We start from the raw sequence: 23,145 nt of genomic DNA on the forward strand, positions 1-23,145 counted from the left end.
TTTAGGAACTGCCAGAGTTAAAGCTGACCATGCCACCTTTATTTCCTTTTACATGTGCATTTAATTACCTAATTACATTCCCCCTCTCAAGGGACTCCTGCTTCCGTCTTGATCCTGCAGAACTCTAAGTACATGACAAACGTAAATAATTCAATGACACAATTCACATGCATTTGCAATTGCTTTAGTAAATGAGAGTATCTTTATAAAATTTAGAAGGTGCCCAGTAAACAGTCTAGATGAGATATTTAATTTTATCTACTACCTACAGAGTAATTAAAGCTATATGCTTGAACTACCTTGAAAACTCCAGTGAAAAAAGAATCTTTATTTTCTCTTTCATTTTCTCTTATTGCTGCACTGATGGTAAACCCCAGAAACCCCAGCAGCATTAGCATCCTCACAGTCCAACTCTGTCACATGTAACATAAGGACTGATATTTTGCATGTACAATAGTGCTAATTCTGTGGGCTTCATAACTGATGATACTGTAGGGTAAGTTCAAAAGCTGCTTCTGTTTCAACTCCAAAATGTTGATCTCTGGATTTTTTGGCAGCCTGTTAAAAATCCATTAATTCTTTGACATAGATTGGATAATCAACGTAGCTATAGACTGAGCATGTGAAATACCTGCAAAATGAGTAAATCTAAAATAAGTCAGTTGCACTGTGTCCTAAAAGTTCCCCCTTTTTCTCTATAAATTAAGTCTAGGCTAATTAGTTGAATCACTATAGACTTCTGAAGTTACCCTAGTTTATTTCTTGTCTTCTGAGTATTACAAAGGCCCTAAGGAGAACGAGGGGGATAACAAAGTTAAACAGCTACAAGGAAAAGCCCCTAAAGAAGGTAAAACAGTATAGTCTAACAACATTTAGTATATGTTTACTATATAGAGGTATTTAGTTTGTTCATAACATGAATAAAACAGATACTACCACTGACACAATTCAAATGGCTTATGGCCTCTAAGACAGTGCAAAATATCTACTTACATCTAGGCAACTCCCTAGCTGATGTACACCAGTTCTAATATATGTATGTGGCTTGCCAGGGACAATGTCAGAGTGCTTTGAGTTTTGGCCAGCCTTTACAGCATAATCAATCCCTCACATCAGCAGGTTTTCATAAGGGATTAGTAATTTTGAATAATTCTGAGAGTGCTGTAAATTATTTCAAAGTGGACCTCATTATCAGTGAGACTGGGCAAAAAAGCACAAATACGATACACTTAATTTCCCCCATTCAAGTGCAGTAAGAAGCATAGTTAGGTTTGAGGACAAAGGAGTGCTAATATTGTGAATGAAAAACAAACCGCAGCCTTTCTTCGGAAGGCCATTCATATTTGCAACTAACAGAAATGGTAAGGCTCTATTTTCTCTATTTCTTTGTGGATCCAGACTTAGGAAACCCAAGGCCAAGACTCGTCTCTGACATTAGGACACTGAATTTTCTTTTCTTTTTCACCTAGCTACGCATTAACAAAATGAGTCTCCTCCACAAGACCTCCACTTTTTTATTCTTTTGCACAACTACTACAGCAACTTTAACTTTATAGGATTTGATGATTACAAAAACTGCCAAAGAGGCAGTCATTTTAAAAAAACATTGTTTTAAAGCTTTGTGGATGACCCCCATGCTGTACAGGAAACCAGTCATCACCAATGTTTACGAATTTGGATGTAAGTGATCTCATAATGATGGTTTCAAAATACTTCATTTATTCATCTTTTCTTGCACTCTGAAAAAATGTGCATTTCCCTTTATTGAAAGAAAGACAAACAAAAATGATCGCACTATTTATCATACCAACCAGAAATATCACTTCCAGCTCGAACTCTGAAGCTACAACCTACATAATGGCTAGATTGCCAATTGGTATAAATTGGCACCATTACATTTACTTTACTGGAACATTGCTTTTTACCACCAGTAAGAGTATGTCTTGCATTTCTTGCAAGGACTAGAGGTATCGTGGCATACATCACTCTACTGCTTTATGAGAAGAGCGATGGTATAGTATCACAGGCAGTAAGGCTAAAAGGGCCAGTCAGCCTGATGACCTATCACTTTGCAGTCTGATCAGTATATCATTCTTACTAATGCCCTACCTAACTTGCTCATGATTGTGAATTAAAAAAATGCAGCAAAACTTTTCAGACAAATGATATTTTAAAAAACATTATCGTTTCCCTGCTTCCCTGAAAGCTAGCTTTCCGGGGACAAAAGAGAGGAAAGTAAAACAAAACAGAACAAAACAAAACAAAACAAACAAACAAACAAAAATCAAAAAGCTTCTGGACAAAAGGAAGTTCAGACCTGCAATAACGAGTCCTACACAAGAGCCACCAACATTAACAATACATCTCTGCCAACAGCACAGATTTGAGCAAAAGCTTACAATAGGCTTAATGTTGACTTTACGCCAGCTGCAGGAGGACTGATAATATTTGATAAAGCAATGATATTAGTACGAACATAAACTTTCCTGGGAAAAAGCTACCTCTTCAAAATTATCCCCAAGCAAAATGAACTGTCTAGATGAGTTTGCACTAACAAAAGTACTCTGAAGCCATTTTTGATCTTGTACTAAAATCCGCTATTAAGGCATTTCAGTATCAATGAACACTGACCTGAGCAGAACTGCAAATTTCAGGATCTGCAGTTAAGTATGACATCTAAGAAGAACCTCATACTGAAATCAGTGGCAAACCTGTAATTAGAAGAGGCATTGAACGTACTTTTTTTTCTTTTTATCTTCACTGCTATGAATCTATTATTACTATGTTTCATATTTTCATCCCTAACATTTCCTATTAAAATAGATGTTTTGTCATATTTTTAAAAATTATTTTAAGACAAAAAAAATCAGAATGTTAATTTCCTTTAACATCCTATTTTTAAAATATTAAAATCTTAAAGTTTTTTTGTATTATTTTAATTGGCTCCATATGGCTTATGTGCTATAATTTAGATATTTTAATGTATTCTGTACATAGGAGAGGATAAGATTAGCCAATTAATAAAAAATGATAATTATAAGGTCTAATACCATGCCTCCAAACCTGCACATGACACTGTCATATCAGTTAGCACAAATGATTACTATAACCTAGTTGCGTGTCTGTATAAGCGTAGGTAAAACAAAAAATTTAGATTGTTACAAAGTATGGCATTTTTAAAGAGAACTGGAAATGGTGAATCACACTATTCTAGAGATCTCTGTCTGCTTTCCATAACATTTTAAGAGATGTTTCTACATGTAGCTTATAGGTTCTCCTTGACAGTACAAAATTTTCTGTGCCGTTCCTCAAGCAGCAATAGGAGTCAGGATGGGAGCTCCATCGTGGAGGAGATAAAGCTGAGCTCAAAAAGTCAAGACCTTAAAGGGCAGTCTGGAGCCTGACAGACAGTGACGAAATTCTAAGAAACATTCAAAAAGTGCAGAAACAAAGAGAAGGAACAGCATACTAGCAGATAATTACTTTGGGCTTTCTGAGCAACATATATTTTGTGATAGAAATCTTGCAATTCTTCTACGCTATGAAGTGAAAGGCTGAATTTGCTAACCAGTTCACATAGCCCATAAAGATTATTCAGAGAGCCAACAGCCCTGCACATGTGCCAAAACTGGAGGGGAAGGCTAACACAGACGCTGTTATTTCAGGACCTGTGTAAGTGGACCTCGCACTCTCCACTGCTAAACCGGGTCACAATCACAAGACCTATGTCTCGCATGTGTACCTCAATCTCTAGGGCAAAACAGAGGTCATAAATTCTGCTTAGACCAAGGAACCCAAAACCTGGACAGAGCAAAGAACTGGGTATGGTTTAGCATGTTGCATGTTGCATGTTTCTGAACCTCATTAAAGAAGAAAAGGAGAGGAAAAAATATTTTTAATTTCTAATCCAATTTATAACACACTAACAGTAGACAAAATCATTTGAGGAGGATGGGACCAATATAAAATTGTTCAGAATGAGTGAAACAGAGCACCTCACTGCCTCATTTTTACCTGGAAATGCCTGAATAGCTGTATTCTTCTCCTTCACTGAGCAAGAAATATAAGCTCAGCTCACTACTCTAGATGGGTCCTTGATCACTATCATTATTTTTAAAAATTTATATTCCAAATGGCTTTTACATGTCTTCCTTGAGCACCAAGTGAGGTGAACGACACGGAAGCCAGCCAGTTTCCTTTTATTAAATGATGCAAAGAAATTAGATCCTAGACATTAAGCTAGCACAACCAGGCTCTGTCTGTGTCCCAGAGAGTTTCTGTGCCCCATTGTTCCACAGTAGTAGTAGAGCACATACTGCACACTCACTTATTTTGCCATTGCACCAGATGCCACGAACGTAACATATTACTGTGTTCCTGCTACAGCGTTCATTGGCTATCTTGGGCAGAATTAACCTCATTATAATTAAGGAATCAAAATGCTAAGTGCTTGAGTTAGTCAGCCTTGACTTCCTTTCTTGGTGACTGGAACGAGACAGCCACCTGCAGACAGTTATTTTTTTGACCTAGATACTTGTGCTAGGTGGCGCTGAATAGCTCTTTGGCAGTTCTTGTTTGCCCTTGTTGGCTACACAAGAGGTGGTATAGACATGCTACAGCAACCCGTTCAATTTTAAGAGATAGGAGAGAAGAATTCCACCATCTCTCAACTATAGTCTTTTGTAATAGTTGTGCACAAACTGGAAAAAACAGCAGGCCCTGAGAAAGCTGTGTGAAAAGTTCCTACTTGTGTGGTTATTTTATTGTTTTCTTTCTTCCGGGAAAAGGATATTTGAGGCTATTTTGCCTATGAATACAATATTGGCTGCAAATTTGAATCTCTGGGCTCTTTACAACATTGCCTCCACTTTGTCTGAAAAGTAAAGCTGGAACTTCAAAATCTAGCGCACTAAGAACGATTCTTATGATTTAATGCAAAAGATAGGAGTAAAATTTCCCTGAAGTTCAAAACGCATGTTATTCAAGGCTTTTTTAAAGATAAGGTGAAGATTGATTTCTGTCTCTCTACTCAAAGAGCTTTAGAAACTGAGCCAGCACTGCAGGCAAATTCAGCAGGAACACTGCAGCTGGAGTTGGCACATCCTCTGAAATCACATATATCATTTTACAATTATACTGGTGCTGCCTGTTTTTACAGCATTTAATAGCATCTGACCTTATTAATTCCCATTTTTATTCTATATTCATTGACAGTAACTGTCACAGCTTCCACTGAAGAACCTGAATTTCCACAAGATTTCTCTTCTGATCAACGAACCTTGCTGATTAAGGGGTTCACCTAGCAGCTGTCAACTTCTACTTGCATAATACAGAAGCAGAACTGGTAAATCCAAAAGGATAGCAATAGAAATAATGATTAAATTTTGTAGTCGGGAAAGAAGTGCTCTTGCAAAATATGACCTTTCCTTAGCAACAGTCTTTCTTTAGCTGTTGAAAGAGTTCAAATATGACTCATAAGTATACACTAGAGTCTAGTCATATTTATCCCTAATTAGACATTAATTGAAATTCATTTAATTTCATTCAATTAAAAAAGGAATGGTACTGTCCCTATTACTGACAGAATATCCAGTTGTTCTGATACACTACTCCTTCTCCACAAAGGCCACTAATTGGAACATGCTGTCTTGTAATTGCCCGCAAAAAAGGTTCTGTTTTTAAACTTGTCATTAATTATTTTTTTAAACTCTAACCACATTACTGATATGATAAGCAAGAGCCTAAAAATAAATAAATGAAAACTGCAAGGGGGGCTGGGAGCAGCATAGCAATTTACTGTCGCTTGGGAATTCTAGTTGGGATCTGGGCCACAAATTCTCTCTGATTTTGTATAGTGCTTTCAGACATACCATTAATATCCTTTACTTAGGCCAGCCAAGCTCAGGAGAACTGCACAATACTTTCAGCTTTAGGAAAAAAGAGATTTCCTTGCACTGCTGCTGTAAAACACTTTGCAGCTGACCTGAGCAAAGCTGTGAACCACACAGCTGCATTCACGGAAACTTAGCCCAGCAAAGGGAGCCTTCAAGACAAACACTGAAGGTGAAACTCTTACAGTTATGGGTGACCCTCTCACAGGCACCAATCTGGGCACACAATTTGCTACCTGTAGCTCTTTTTGGTTGAAAACATTTGTTCCTGGACTGATAGTTCACATATTTATCAACCATAGTAAGATAACAGGCCCTGTTGTGTTTTACTTCTGTAGGCCCTTTTTTCCCCCATTGGGGTCACATGGTCAAATTTATAATTAATGTGACTCAAATGGTGAGGAAACCCTCCTCTTCAAAAGAGACAACCCACATGAAAATGAAGAGTCTTTGCCCACATGAAAAAGAAGAGTCTTATTTTAGTATTTACAGAGGCACAGCACAGAACAATAGCATAAACCAAAAACGATTTATAGTGCTATTTCTTACAAATCATTCAAGAAAAGAATAAGGTGTAGGCAAATTTCATTTTACTCATGTGTACTCGTCTCTGAGTTGAGAGAAGTAAATTGTCTATTTTTTGTTTCTCCCCGTGTTTGTCTTGTTAGCTGTCAGTGTCCTTCTCCCCAGAGTAATGGGCAGTATTTCCTTTGCCCCTTGGGGCAAGCCATGGGGAGACAACCTTTTCAGCCTGGTTGGAACTTGTTAAGAGCATTCACTTGGTCACAGCTCCCCACAGTGAATAAAGAACAACTCCTTCATCTTTGCCTGTGTTTTGTTTTGTTTCCTGATTTTTCAGACCCTGTCAGTATAATATTAAACAAATGTATTTAATTATCACAAATAAAACAAAACAAAACAGCATCATTCTCATTCACTGTGACAGAAGCTGTAGTCTGTCTCTGGGACTCTTGAGCATAACGGGTCTTTCTGGATGTGAAAGTACCACGGAAAGTGGAGGCCAAATGAACAGACAGTATATCTTTCTGTACTCTAAGGCAATCAGGATACCTTCACTGTCTCTTACTTCCTAATCCTGCTCAGTATCCTTCCTTAATTGTGAGGTTTCTATTAAACCTCTAACTATCCATCTGTTTATCTAGAGCAATAGGGGTTTGGGTATCTTTTTTTTTTGTTTGGGTTTTTTTGTTTGGATGGTTGGTTTTTTGCCCTTGGCTTCAGGATAGCTTGGAATGGAGTTTGTCCACATACATATCCATATTACTGTGATCTATAGTGACCAATACTAGTCATAAACGAGACTTTTTAGCTACTTGTGTGGTATTTGGATGTTTGTTTTGGATTGAGGGACCTTATATAAAATGATGTTATTTTTTCTCTCTCTTCCAGCTTGAAGAATAATAACCACTATTTTAGAGTGTGCTAGACTCTTCTACAGCATCCGGGCTGCTCTGCAGGAAGTGGCTCATGGAAAGCCACAGTGCTCTGTAGCTCAGCGCCTGTGCTCCAAGTGCCAGACGGCACTCGAGTGCCACTACTGCTGCCCATCCAGGGCATGGAAATCACAGAGCATCCTCAGTGAGGTGAAACAGTGGAAGGGCCAGGATGGAAGAAAAATAATTGTAGAAACAGCTAAGATACTGCTTTCCCTTGGACTGCTAGAACATCAAAAATAACGGTTTGGTACCAAAGGAAGTGAAAAATTAAAAGTGAGAAAGTCTATCAACTTACAACTCTATAAACATATAACAAAGTCTCAGGAAATCATTCCTCATTTCTACCAGTGAACAGCAGGACAAGCTTGGAGTTAGGCTGAACAGCCAACAAAGACAATCCACTTTCTAAGAACATCTCCATATCTAATCATCCAGTTTCCAAAACCATCCTATCCAGTCACTGAGGCAGTATGGAGACATAGTACATGTGGCATTTCTCTCAAAGACGAAAAAGGCAACTCTGAAGTCAGTAATCCTCTACTCTTTCTTATTTATAGTCTATTGGCTAAAAAATACAGCATTAAGAGTTGGCAATATTTTTGAACTGCAGTCTAATACTATCACTTCTCCTTTAAAATGTTATAGATAACTTTTCACCCAGTAACAGAAAAAATATCCACATGCTTGCGTTATTTGAAATGAAAAAAATCATTCAGATAAGCTGAAAATGAATATGAAGATTAACTGGTTATGTGAGGAAAATGAAGGATTTGCATCTTTTGCTGTTCAAAGTAATATAAGCTTTGGCCTGCATGACAGTGATGGCTACTGTAAAAAGCCTTACAGTGCTGATCATTCTGCTGTACTTCTAGGACAAGAGTTCCACAAGTACTTCTGTGAGTCACATGTTTCCTATTTGTGTATGCATATGAGAATTTGTAGTATTATGAGATACATGCAGAGTGACTATCGCTATTTGCTGAGTAGATTCAACAAGTTATAACAGGCAATATTATAAAGCAGTATTCTTTTTCAGTGAAACCATGTTAGCCACACCACTGTTTCATTCATTTTATTTATAATAAAGCAATTATTGGAACTGCATGCTACTTGGTGTAAATAGGTAAAAAGACGTGGGCCCAGCTGCAAAAGACTTTATAAAGATAATTTGCTGTAGAGAAAAAGGAGCAGAGATGGAGAGTAACAAGGCTGGAACACCTTAAAATAGTATCATAAACATTGTTAGCATCATATTTTTCGCTTCTATTGCTATTCTGGTTTATTATCATTATTTCAAATAAATATTTATTATGTGAAATCAGGTGGCCTCTAGACTTTTAGGTAAAAGTCTGTTTTCGGGAGGTGCTTGAAGAAGTGGAGGAGAAGAATCAATGTTATATTTGAATACTAAGATATTCTTTTAGTGTTATTTTAAAATAAAGTTCATCCACAAAAGACCAGACATCCATAGCTTATGCCTATCCTGTTAGAAGGAAGATGCTTGGGGCCATTCTCAGACTGAAGGCGATTGACAAAAAATGGGCCTTGTGCATACAGTTATATTCTTTTACACTGCAAAACAGAGCTGCTACATCCAAACTGGCCTCACCCAGCTTGCATTTCTGCATTCACACTGCAAGATCAGTATGGTCATAGGATGGACATGATCACCTTTGAAAGTGGTGGGGATATAAGCTCCCCTAGTTCTGGGCTTTTTGAATATTCACGGAACTGCCAGACAGACTATGACCCTGTCTAAGTAGTAATTTAACACACACAACCTTTTCCCAAGAGGACAACTGAAAGTTTAGATATGAGTATGCAGATAAGTAAGATATTCCTGTTGTATTCTTCAGAACTAAAATAACACATAGGCCAGATCACAACTGATTGATTGTCAAGGCACAGAACATGCACAGAGTATGAACATGTGTGTGTGCATGACGTTGCTTACCTTGTATCTCTTGGACGGTGCTTTGTCCCTGCTGAAGCATTTGAGAATGTAAGAAGTTAGCCAAAACCCAATAAATGAAATGAGGATGGGGGGAAAGTTTGCCTTCACCCATAAGTGGTAACATATATCTTTTCTTCCTTTCCTTAAATTGCTTCAAAATTTCACTCATTGCTGACAACAATAATAAAAATGGAGCTGGGGCATGAACATTCATAACTAATCACCATGCAGAAATAAATCCTAGCATGTGAAATACAAATACTGGACCCACTACACCTATACTGATAAACTAGAAAAATGTATTTCTCCTTCTGCTTTCTAATTAGCTGCACACAATATCCACTCTGTTTTTGCATTCCTAAAATTATATTTTTTATAAAATTGAATACATTTTGCTGATGATATTTCATAAAGGTATTTCCACGAAGTTCATGATTATTTCAGTTAAAAAACCCCCAACACTACACTCCATGCTGGCAGACACCATTTTTCTGTGAAGAAAGTCTGAAAGGTTCATCAGCAAAATAAGACTGCAAGCACTTTCTGAACATGACAGAAGGCATTGTAATGTAGGTAAGAAAGAGCTTTTGTCAAACTCAAAAGAATTTACCTTGACAAGAAGTCCGTGAAAGGGAGACGTATTGGATATCCGTGTCGTATAATTTTGACCATCTCTAGGACACCAATATACTGCAGCTGAGCAGATACATAAAAATTGTCAAAAGTATCTGGTGACTTAGAGTTATTAGGTTTTATACAATGAATAGAATGTGGTGTACAGTTCTGCAGCTTCCCAATAATATCTGTGAGTGATTTCTGTGGAAAAAAATCAGTTATCAGTCATTACTGGGCAGCAAAAGCAGTTGCACAATGCAACATATACATGCTTTTCCAAACTTTTCAACATCATTTTCTTAAAAGGCATGCAAGTTGCTTACTCAGGCACGACATTTTTCTGCCATTGCTGTTTTTAAATCCTACTACTGCTTTATTTATTTATTCATGTAGTAAATTTCTGTCCAGCAAATATTCACTAACCCTGAGCTGTGCTGCCACAGTGGTTGGGCCTCCTCGTTCCAGTCTCTGAAGAAATGAGGAAGTTCCTTTCTTCTTCAACAGCTGTTAGGAGAAAAGCACATGCAGTTAAAGATACATGTAGTATCTTTAACTCAAGATCGTCACTAAACCTTAATTTTCACTGTTAGATGGTTTATTAACAAAGGCAAATATGTACACAAATAGCATGTCATAGACAGACAAATGATTTGAGCTTCAGAAAGAACTGAGACAGTGGCTGAATATCCTTAAATATCTGTGGAAGCATGGCTGGCAAGAAAGTTTTGATTTCAAAAGCAGCTGTGTGCTATTGTAAAGATAAAATTCCACTTCCAAATAACTGAGCAAAGTAATATGATCTGGAGTTCTACTGCAGAAGCAGGACTTGTGCAGTTAGTATCCCATACAGTTTGCATATTAATAGTGCAATTCTGTTTCTCTCTAAAGAGGTTCTGTATGCCTTTGGCAGATGCTTAAGTGAATAAACATAAGCAAGGAGGACTGAAAAATTTTGAATATAAAACAATAATATTCTTGTAAAAATACCTTCTGTCTTCTTCCTGCACAAGTGAATGTAGTTAAACCTTCTTCTTTTCTTTTAACCATTTTACCCATTTTATCTATAAATTATCCATAACTTTATGCCTCATTAGAACCAAAGATATACTACATATCAGAGTTGGGAGTGGCAAATAAATTTCTTTTTTACTGTTCTCCTTCCTATTTTTGAGACTAAAATGGTACAGATTAATCATTCTAACAGTGGTGTCAAGAAACAAGCCTGGCAAAATCACTGCATTCTAAGATTTGACCAAACAGCTAGATTAATATTCAAATCTCTGTATCAGTGACAGCCTTTTCACCTCTGACTTCTCTTTATGGCCTTTCTCCAGTCCACTTGCCCCATAAAACTCCTTTTCTATCAGGTCAGCATGTTCTGGTATACTGTTATCTTTTTTTTTAGTTGCATCAAAAGAGTATGTAACTCCTCAATTTGCCCCACCTAGGGCAAACTTCACTAAAAATAACACAGTGCCAGCAATTCTCTGCTCATTATGCTTCGACTGTGGAGCTCTTTTTCATTTCAAATCTCACTTATCAGATTGCAATAAGATTTTAGAGGCAAATTCATCTCCTATTTCAAAACAGAAATGTAAGAGAGATCTGCTTGCTCCAGGTCTTCCCATTAAAAAAAAATCATGAGCATGCCTATAATGCTTCTAAGTTAAAGCTTACAAAATGCTTTAGGAATAGAAGTAGAATAGTTATCTACACTTGACGGATAACGCAGTCAGCCGTTCCTCCCAACAGTTAAGTCACTGATTCAAGACCATTTGCTGAGTCAGTGGAAGAGTCAGGAACAAAATTTCAGAGGCTAAAATTCCTGTCTGCTGTGCTGTGTTGCATACTTCTTTCCACGGAAAAAAATGCTTGGGTCAGAATGGGAGAGAAAAAAGAAAGGAAACAAGGTAAGGACAAAAAATGAATTTAATTCAACTTATCTGAACATGGATACCAACTACAGCCTCAGGAATAAGACTTTATCACTCAAACTGTACCCTCTATTACCCTCTACCATACAGCTTCAAGAGGAAGTTTTACACTGGAAAACCTTGTACCGCTAATATACAGAAAAAATACATATGTAAAACTGTGTAATTTCTGTCAAGAAGCTGAAAACTTCTCTTAAAAGATCTCTCTCTACCAGCACAATGTTTTAAAGCTTTAAGTGGAAGACACACCAAAAGCTTTGCAATAGATGAGTTCTTAAACTAAGAGACAATGAAGCAAAAGGATAAGAAAGAGAAATGAAAAGTCAACAGAAAGGAAAGCCCTGTGCTAGTAATGTGTATTCATGTTACTAGACTCCTGCTGTATGAACTTTGAAGTCCACTGATTCACCCAAAGGGTGGGCAGGGAGGGCAACAGGTCCAAAGTACGCATTAGGAAAAGATTATGCAAAAACAAGGTGGGGCAAGAGCCGATGCAAGCAAAGGAGAGTTGTGAGAGTATGAATAAAGATACTCCAGTTCTGGATGCACTGACTTCCACTCAGAAAGGACACACAGTCTTCGCAAGTCACATACATAGACTTGAGATCTGGTAGCTTTCTGCAGGCAGCCCTAAATTTCTGTGACTACTTACGTGCTCCAGAATTCTGGCTGGCTTTTAGATCTGTTCATGTCTGTCTTGGGTTGACCACCCTGCCCTCTCAGACAGTACTACGAGAAGAGCGGTAAGTTTGCAGAAGTAGCCTATCCTTACATGTGACAGCATGATCCAAATCAATGAAAGGGTCACCTGTGGAAAGGTCTGACAATAAGGAGATATGCGCCATATTCAGAATTAGTACTTCTTCTAACTTAGAATTATATAGCCTAGCAAATAGCTAAGACTGCAGATGACAAGCTGAGAGCAGGGAGGAATCACAACAAACACCTATCTGACATCTAAAAGTGTCTGTTTCTCTTCCCTGGCTATGATGGAGGCTAGGTGACTACCTCAGTCAAGTGAGATCTCATCTCTGAAAAAGTCTCCTCTGCCCCAATTGAGATTTCTATAGCTACACACCTAAGAATGAAGCCATTGGGCCCCTGTTATAATCAATGGAGAGAAACAGGCATTTACAAAAGCTTCCAACAGATTTATGCTAATTTTTAGACCATGAGAGATAAAACATAACACATTGCCCTCAAAAATGTTTCTTTCAGTCTGTACCTCCTGATTCTTTCCATTTCATCCATATACAATGGCATGGATACCTTTCAACTGGTATTTCCCACTGCCTGCAGTATGATGTAAGTTCCAGTTCAGCCTCAAACAAGTTTCAAATACTAATGGAATGCCCAGGCAGTCTCCCTGGTTGATAATTCTCTGCTTAATGCATCTTTTTTTTTTCCCTCTCATTTCTTATTTTTCTTGTTGCCTTTACCCTGAGGATAAACTCAAAAAAAGCAGTAGTTATGATTTTCCAAAATATAGTCCTTTTAATTTTAAGCTGATAAAGAATGTGACTTATACTACATTTCCAATTACAACAACAACAGCAGCACTATTTGAGCTCATCACAGTGGATTTTCAAGGCTGTACTGCAAAAGGGAAGAAATTATGTGGGACAGCACAGTCATAGACGTGGCCTTAATCCACAGAAAAATTTAGGTAGTTATCTCCATCTCCTGCCTCAGATGTCCAATTCCAAAATGCCAGGTGCCTTTGTTTTTTGCCACTGGAACAACTTAGATATCTAATGTTTTGCTTCCGTCCTGCTGTTCTGCACAGTACCTTGCTTAAATTAGGCCAACTTAGTATCCACAAACTGTGTGTCTCATCTGCACAACTCTTCTCAAAGTACATCCTTATGGATATCCTTGTCTCTGTGGGCAGGTGATGGATGAAGTTCTTCCCACCGTTTATCTAGTACCTAAAGGTTTATAGCGTTCTCACTGAATCTGGACGATCTGACTTTATCTATTATGCCCCGCAAAGGAATCTGAACATGTTTTCTATCTCTTAGGAGAGCAACCCCAGGTTAAAAGCTATTTTGGAATGGTAAAAAAACCCATTATTTTCAGAGAGCCCAGCTGAGTGGTGTTTCCCCTTGGCTTGAACTGGAAGTTAGAACCAGGGTTCTAACTTAAACGTACCCTCGGTGCTTCCTCCCATGCATGGGACTAGGATCCTTCTCATATCCTTAGGAAGCTTTCACTAGGAAGCTGTGATTTTTACTCTAGTAGAAAGGCGCCTAGAAGTAGATGCTGCTGTGCCTCAGCCATTTGATAAATGTAGCCTTAAATCAACACCATTTCCACTGAGATTACTGGCAACAGCAGCAAACTGAAGTTATGCCATAAGCAGGGGGGGGCTCTAAGAAAACTTCTATTGCTGTTTTTTGGATGTACTTGCATGAAGCCCTCCACATGACACACGACAGCAGGCTCCTTTATCCCATGACGAATCAATTTTATGCAGCTATATGCCAAAATAAAGTTGTAAGCTTCAAGAAGCCTGGAAAGGCAGTTGACTGAGACAACTGCTTGCTTCTTTTCTAAAAGAAGAAGAAATTCCAAAGCTATCTCAAAAATGGACTCAGCAAATTATGTGATTTCTCCTCAAATGCAGCATTCAGCTTCTAGGACAACTGCAATCTTCACAATTTGTTTAACTACTATAAAGAAACACTAATTTTATAAAACCTTTTAACTCAGCACAAAAAAAATCTGTCTAATAAGAGGTAATGTTACGTGTGAATTATTAATTTGCTGAATAGCCTCCCTTTTTTTCTCTCTCTATTTTTTTATTGTTTTTTTTCCTGACTCACCTAACAGAAATGGAGACAAGTTCAGAAATGGGGTGAGTTTGATTTGAATTCAAATAGTTTGGGAAAATTTACATGCAAGTGACCATTTAGAAGAATACTACTTTCCAACATTTACAGGTCTGAGCTTTATACAAAACCAAACAAATGATCTTTGGCAAATCACAAATCCTCTCAAGTTGTTAACACAATAAAGATACGGAGGTTTATTTCTGAGCTTCCAATCTTAAGCTACTTAATCATTCATCAAAAAGTTAGTCAAGGAGATGAAACAAAGAAGTGTTCCTACGCAGACATAAAACTAAGAATCACCGCTAAATTACAGAGCCATAGAATCACAGAATGATTCAGGCCGAAGGGACCTCAGAAGGTCATTTAGTCCAACCTCCTGCTCAAAGAGTCCAAGAAAGACATTCTTGAACCAATATTATTGTGGATATACTACCTGCTAGTTCTCACTACTGCTTTACTGTTGAAGTTAAGAACCAGATTATTTCAATAATTTAATGAACATAGAGAACTAAGTGGAAGAAATGGAGCTTTCAGAAAAGACGAAGTAACTGAGAAAAGCCTTAGAAAATGATCAGAAAGAGTTTTTAATTCTTACCTTGCTGAGCTCCATATACTTCTTTGCTTCTCCACTTGCATAGGCCACTGATGACTTTTTACTAAGCAAAGCTGCTTTACACCCTTTGATTTTAAGAAAATGATATGGAGGAACAAGTGATCCAGTTTGAGTCAGCTTGGACTGGAACAACTGATTGATGACTACATTTTCACTGGCTGGGAAAAAAGAGGAAATTAATGCATGAAGATAAAATATAAATAAGAAAAGTATATACACGGTATTTGGAAGGTAAAAGACAGACAGTAGGAGATACAGTTAGATAAGTAAAAATGTAAAACAAATGGACAACCCAATAAACTCTTCTTTCATGCATTGTTAGTTATCAAATGGTATTTGATATTTAAGGATGTTCCCCATCAGCAACATTATTTTTAAATACATTCAGATCCTGTGCTAAACAATACAAGGTGGAAAGCAAAACCTTTCAGACTGTGATCTTTCTAAACTTTTGTTTACTTTTGTGATAATTCCTTCTCAATTTTGTTCCATTCCAGACACATACCCTACAGCTATTTATCCTTATATTAAAGCAAATAGGAGAGATGCATGCTACTTAACATTTACCTAATATATAGCAGTTAGAAATGATAAAGACACTTGATACAAGTCAATTATAGACAATCACTGCCCTAAAGGAAAATAATTATACAAAATACAATATAAAGGGAAAAAAAAAAAAGAGGCTAGGAGAAGGGTAGATCTATAGCAAGTTGAGTTCACACTTCTCCACATCAAGATCATGCTTATAAACATTTTCAAAAAATAATGCCATAATATTTTTGATGCAGTGGTGGTAATTAGCATAAGACAAATACACTTCCAAGAATTGATTGGAATTTAGCTGATTTCACAGTAAAATTGCTAAAAGTGAATATACTGTAATAGTAGTGTTGATTTGGAAGACAAATATGACCTCCAAAAGAACTTTATTTCTACAGAAGGAAATATAATATATACTATTTTAAGTTAAAGACTCTGAAGAAAAAAAAAATAACATCTCAGGATACACTGACATTTCCCTGAGAAAAGTGTTGTTTTTCCTAATAGAAACAGTAAATGATAGAGGTTTTCAGTTATCTAATTATGAATCATAAATGAATAAACTAGGATGCATTATTTTTAGACATATAATTATAAAACATGCACATGGAAAGGTACTTAATTTTGTAATTCAGTGGACATTTGTATCTGTTCATTGAAAAACAAAAGAACACCCACAAGATGCTACTTTTAGAAAGGGTACTTGAGCAGCAAAGTATATTCCACTGCAGTCTCCATTCCTTCATAAGCCTTATTTACTTTCCTTATTTTCTGGGGCAGAGTTGTTTTAATTCATACTTAATGAGATTTTTTAATCCATACTCATCTATCACATTGTATCTTCTTTACAACACATTAATTCTTTACATCATATCACATTATATAAAGATGCTTTATATTCACAGATTCTAAAAGCTTTCTAAATTAAAATTTAGAGTAAATTTCAAACAATGCATGTGCATACTTCAAAAAGAAGAGGCTGATTTTTTTGTCAGTGGCAATAAAAGTATATATAAACTCCTCTTAAAATTAAAATGAAATTTACAGTCAAGTCATAGTAATGTTGCTCTCTAACAACAGCAATCACAAAACCAATTACTTACTTTTCATTACAAATAGGAGATTTTGTGAAAGGGAATCTTTATTTTTTTCTATTGAGCCAGCAATTTCATAAGTAACCTATAATAAAATATTGTGACATCATTAGTGATGACCAATGCATTTATTAAAAACCTTATATCAGTAAAAATTGAACTATGTTTTTTTTGCACTCCACCATTAAAGGCTGGCACCAGGTAGTGCCATTTGCTCCTTTCTTAACAATGCCAATAATTTTAACCAGATGAACTGGTTGTTGAACATCGTGTCTCTCTGTGTGTACAGAAGAAATTTCATCAGATTGATAGTAAAACACTTTCACAGTGCAAGACTCTGAATCAAAAGTGCAGTATAGAGCAGGAGACAGTGATGTAAATATTACTTTCCCTCCAGGATGAGTGAGTCCCGGACCACAGGTCTTCTTGGCAGTAGGATACTGTCCGCACTCACCACGGTAAGACACTCCTGGAGTGATCTGAATCCCAGCTCACACGCAAGACAAGCTCCAACCACTTATCCTGCCTTTGGAGGAAAGTTGCCTTCAGTCTATAGGTTATGTACAAACCCCATTTACCCTTCTGACAGGTATACAGAAAAAGATTTTGGATCACCTTGGCTGCCTGATATTGTTACTTCAAGAATAGATAGCTGCAGCATTACTCCGTCTATTATCTGAATGCACATAAACTCTAACACGTGTGGAGGGCACTCTGAGAAATGAACAAAACCCAAGGCTCCAGACAGAGTCCCTGAGAGTATGCCCCAAACAAAGAAATATGGCTAAGTGTCTGTTTTAGTATTGATGCCATCCTGGGAGCCACAGCACATAAAAGTAGCACTGAAACCAAAAAGCAGCCACTGGGCCCAAATTGCGAGAGTTAAAATCCTTGCACTAGCATTTTCTGACTTGTTTGTCTTCAAATTTCCAAACTGAAGTTTATGTTGTCAAAAGTATTAATACTTCATGAAATATAATGATTAAAATAAAATAGCAGAAAAGAATTTTCATATTTAGAGGTTATGAATATGTTTCACATCATGGTTAGCACGGCAATCAATATCAAAGACAGAGCTGAGGAAAAACTTTCAAAATGAGCTGTGCTGTTAAAATTCTCTTTTCAAAACTGGTCTAGGTAGAAATGGTGGGGGTGAGATTCCTCTCACCTAATGTAGACGTAGGTACCTACACCTCAATCAGTCACAGTTTACTTCTGTATATATGGAGAAAAAAGGTATTTTACACAGTGATTCTCTGGCCTATTTTTCAACGGGATGCATTCCATCACAGCACGTGCCGCTTTCCATCCACTAACTGCAAAGGCAGTTTAGACAGTGAGCTCAGATGTACGCGTCTGCGGTCGCACCAAAGGACAATTGCTTAGATGAAGCTGATGCAGAGACCTTAAGAGCTACCATCCTTCAATGGACCTAAACTTCACCAACAAACCATGATGATGCCTAACCTTCATGTGATTAGCCTGTGGAACGGAAGCAAGGACTGGGCCAGCTAGACGTCTGGATCCGCACCAAGGGCAAATTATGTGACTCAGCATGGGACTGAATTCAAATAGTTCCTTGAACTGGATATTCCCTGGAACTAGTGAAGAGGAAGTATAGACACAATTCCACCTGGAATTTTACCCACCTAACTCGGCATTGCAGAAAGATATCTACTTCCACCCTGTACCCACAGCCCACAATTCTTTCTTACTCTTTCAAGTAATTGAAATTCTTTCGATTTTTTTTTTAATTTCATGTAGCTGAAAATAGCAGGTGTTTTTATTAATAGTATAGATCTTACGCTGCAGAAAACAGGATAGAAATACTCAAGTCAGATCAGATACCCAAGGCAGTCTACCCACAAAAGCTCACAGCTTCAAAAAACCTAAATACCTAACTGAGGAGAAAAAAACAGTCCAAGTGACACTCTTAAACACACTTAGCCAGTTTTGCTAAATCTACATAGTCATTTAAAAACAAACCTACCTTCAGCTTTTAGAGCAAACAGCAGTGAAGAGGGAGAAATTTCCCCTTCTCTGACTGAGGTAGGAATTTACAGTTCTTTCCTCCCACGGCAGTTTCGTAAACTAGAGAGGATAGGTTCAAGGTTGAAAGAAACGTTTCCTTTCTGCTGAGGCACTGCACGACAGCAATTCAGTCATTAAAGATTTTCTGGATATACTGCTAATCTTGAATTCTGTGCTGCATGGCAACTTAGCTTTAACTTAGGGAAAGAAGTGCTTTTCCAGCTTCCTTTCTGATCTCTTATCATTTTCCCTATCCTGGAGCTTGGTCACTTCCATACTAACGACACGCAGATCTGAGTCCTCTCCGGTTAAGGCAGTAGTAAAACCAGTGCTTCCTATTTCTAAGATGAAAGCTCTCACCATGGAACGACTTACATAATGGGTAAGTGCTACTTAGCAGCTTTCTCCATGGAAAGGAAATTTTATGGGAAGTTTCTCTTGACTGGTGTTTGGCATGTTTTACTTCTTATGGGGATGGTGGAGAAACAGCTAGTTTCTTGAATGGTTTTAGATATACACAGCTCTGGCTTGCACAGTAGTAGAACTCAAAGAGAATTTTCATGTTAAATAGGAAGAAAAACATAGAGCATTGTACCTCCAGGATTAGGAAGACACTTAATAAGAACTTACGAGACACTTAATGAGAACTATTTACCAAGGGAACATGCTTCTGTCTAAATCTTGTTTCAAATTCTTTACTGCATCTATATCCTAAGTCACTTAGGTATTTGGGGAACTTTTTACCCTTGTCTAAGTACATTTAATAAAGCTGTAAATATATAATTAAGATTAGTAATACTAATCAGTACATGAATTATTTCTTCCATTGGGTCATTTGACAATTATGTAATGCTGTCTTACTCATGAAAAAGATTATATATAATCTGCTATATTAAGTAATTGTCAAATGATGTAATTAGTATGGCATCTGCCATAGAAAAGGTATAACAATAGAATTACATTCTTTTTTTGTGACAGATGTAATATTATGCAATTTTCCAATTGCATCTGGTAAGAATATACAACACAGTAAACTATTAGGATAATTTAAGTATACTACTAAATGCTTTTAGTGTACTTAAAGTAAATGTTCTACCATAGCGGTCCATAAAAGAAAATTAACAGAACTTATTCTGCAAATCTATAATGCCAATTCCTAATTGAGTGTCTTAGGCTTTAACTAAATTAGAAAAAAGAGGGTTAGTATTGGTGGGAAGAGTAGGTAAGTATAGCAGTGGGAGATAATAAATTATGATTAAATGCCTACATTGAAGCAGAGGGAAGTTGGGTATTGATATAATACATCATCAACCTCTAGAACTATATTCATAAGACATCTCTCATATCACATAAAATACATAAAATTTAATAGAATTCCCTTTTATGAAGAAAATGCTAACTCCATAACACTTTTTCCATAGAACTGGTAAGTTGAGTCAGTGGCTAAAGATGCTGAAAACTCACCCAATTAAATGGCACCCTGGGGTTTCAAATGTGTTGTTAGTTCCACAAAAGAGAAAGAAAGAAAGAAGTCTTTTTCAAGCTGTTGATTTTGTAAATTTAATCCTGCCCCAATCAGAGATGCCAACCTACAATGACACTTTACCTAAAGTGCACGTATTTCCCCAACTGTTTTTCCAATGAGCTTTGAATCAAAACCAGGCTAAAACTCTGCAATAATTGGCACTCAAATATAGTAGATAGTTATTTTGAGGAGAAAAAACCCAAAGAAATATTAAATGATTCAGACAGGAAATGTGCACTTAGCTCATGGTTCTAGCAACAGAAAACGTACCTGTTATTCCTACTTTCTATTATTTGTTACAGCTGTTTGTTCTGTCTTGCTCTGCATGGTGAACCCTTTGAGTACAGGATATGTAAACCTACATGTCTATACTGACCATAGGAAACAATATCTTTAGATGCTATCTCAACTAGCTGTTTTTATTAAAAAAGAAAATAGCATACAGTTCCTCACTGCATTTTATTTCAATAAAAACAGATCAAAGCATAAAAGGGATTGGACTTGGCTCCCTATTTGACTTAAATTCAGAAAGGAAGACAACTTAAACCAAGCACACTGGTAGTGTGGCAGGTCAAATGTTCTTCCAGCTCTGCTATTCTCTCCTGGACAAATAGGGAAAAATATAGTGTAAGACTCCCAGTACTTTCCATCTCAGCTTCCAGGACTCTGACCATTAGGGATTTCTTGAACTGAACGCTGTATCTCATCTTGGTGTTTAACAGGTCTTGATGGACACTTCCTCTATGAGTCTGTTTAACTGTTTTTGGGACTCAATATTTTTGAGTCTGTAACAGACTCAAAAACTCTGTGACAGAAAGTGTCAATAGTTATTAGCTATATGAAGAGATAATTCATTCTGCTTGTTTCAAATCCATTTTCTGGTCATTTAGGTTGGTGTCCCTGATTCTAATATCATGAGAACCAGCATATAAAGACAGCAGATTAAAAAAAAATACAGAAGCTTCATGCACCAAATGTGCACAGAGCTGACTTTGGGAACTAAAGGACCCTTTTATCTTCCTACAGATGCTCTCCTCTATACGCTGTTACTCATCACCATGCCATTGCATTTTACATATCTCTATGGTGTCTTCTCTCAGAAATGTATCTCCTGAGCTGAAGTATCCTCCCTCATATCGTCTGACTTTGGTAAAGGACTTTATCTAGATTTACTGGATTTCCGAATATCCTTTATCAATAGGGCCACCTTTACCTATAATTTTCATGAATTCCTTCAAATAATATTTTTCCATCACAGATTGTCATATCTTATGGTGGTCCAAAGCAGAACTTGGAATTTAACTCTCCTAAGAACGTAGGAAGAAAACACTCTGGCGCTCATGGTTCACGGCAGATCCAAAGAGAACCCTGAAAAAATCGGGAAAGTGACACCTGGAATGGTAATGCCAATTCAATTGCATTTATGGCTAAAAAGGAAAACTTGATTATTTGAATAATCAAATGTAAATCAGATATTCACCATTTTGTATGTTTTGTTTAATTCAGTTAATGAAGATACACTCAGTTCATTTAAAACGTTAGAGAACGTGTTCAAGGTCAATTTCAATGCAGGGAAAGGTCACTTGTTACTACTTTTCTGCCAGTACTTAAATATGAGAGATACCATTTAAAAGCTTGAACATGCCAAATTTTTACGACAGTTCAGCTTCACCCCAACCCAAAACACACCTCGTTAAGAAGCGAGTGAACTGAATGCTCTTCATACAGACTGTGAATTTTATTCTCATACTCTGATAGAAATAATAGTGTATTAAAAACCAGAGGTACTTAGAAGTAAAAACTGTGTGTGTTCTACTACTGTAGAACATAATATTGTTCTACTATTTTCTCCTTTAGCAGAACCTGTTAGTGAATGTCCAAAACTGAGCCTGATGAAAGAATGAAAGAAAGAAAGAAAGAGAGAGAGAGAAAGAGCACAACTATCTTGTCTATGTGAAAAAGATAATCTTTGTCAAATAACCTTTAGAGGCTTTGGTATAGCTTAGACTAGACTGATTTGATTGTTATGTCTGGGGATTCAGCCTGGGGAAAAAATAAAGAAAATGAAAGTGTCCTTATTGATTAATCCATTTCCTTCTGTCTTTTGATTCAGAGGTTCAGTTTCAGAGTCTGCCTGGGATATATAATGTATTTCAGAGAAGACTTCATTGGTGAAGGTGAGTGGACAGCTGAGAGGTATTTTTGAAATGTGCATAGCTTAGAAATTGAACAGACATTGATCTTCACTTAAAGGACATTATGTACAGTTCTTTAAAGAGCAAAGAAGTTGGTCTTTTGGTCTGATCAGTTTATTACAGTACTATAGGTCAGAACAATGGCAAGGAAAACAGTGACAAGGGACCTATCAATCAGATTTGTTAATTCAGTATTACTTTAAACTGCATAAATCTTAAATGATGATGATAGATTATTCAGATTGCATGAAGAAGTGGCAAGTAGTTTATTATCTCAAATATCAGTATGTTAAATACTACTGCTAGCTAATGATGCATCTCTTGGCATTGTGTTAAGATAACATATTTCAAATTTCCTTACTGGTACATTTAGTGCTTTCATGAAATTAAGAAGAAGATTTCGAATCAATGATGGGATGTTATCCTTCAAAAATCACTACTATCAGCAAGGCTAACAGT

General features: G+C 36.9%; 1 protein-coding gene across 7 annotated transcripts in view; it reads right to left on the minus strand.

The window, feature by feature from the left end:
- Positions 1–23,145, minus strand: part of MYO16 (myosin XVI) — a 407,211-nt gene that overhangs the window by 76,268 nt on the left and 307,798 nt on the right. For all 7 annotated transcript variants that reach the window (XM_068927513.1, XM_068927524.1, XM_068927518.1 and 4 more), the window contains 4 exons: positions 16,945–17,020; positions 15,281–15,456; positions 10,341–10,421; positions 9,913–10,118 (listed from right to left, as the gene is read on the minus strand). In XM_068927513.1, the coding sequence (XP_068783614.1) occupies positions 9,913–10,118; positions 10,341–10,421; positions 15,281–15,456; positions 16,945–17,020 (539 nt within the window). The remainder of the gene's footprint in view (positions 1–9,912; positions 10,119–10,340; positions 10,422–15,280; positions 15,457–16,944; positions 17,021–23,145) is intronic.

The sequence above is a fragment of the Struthio camelus genome, chromosome 1, assembly GCF_040807025.1.
Source record: "Struthio camelus isolate bStrCam1 chromosome 1, bStrCam1.hap1, whole genome shotgun sequence".
NCBI lineage: Eukaryota > Metazoa > Chordata > Aves > Struthioniformes > Struthionidae > Struthio > Struthio camelus.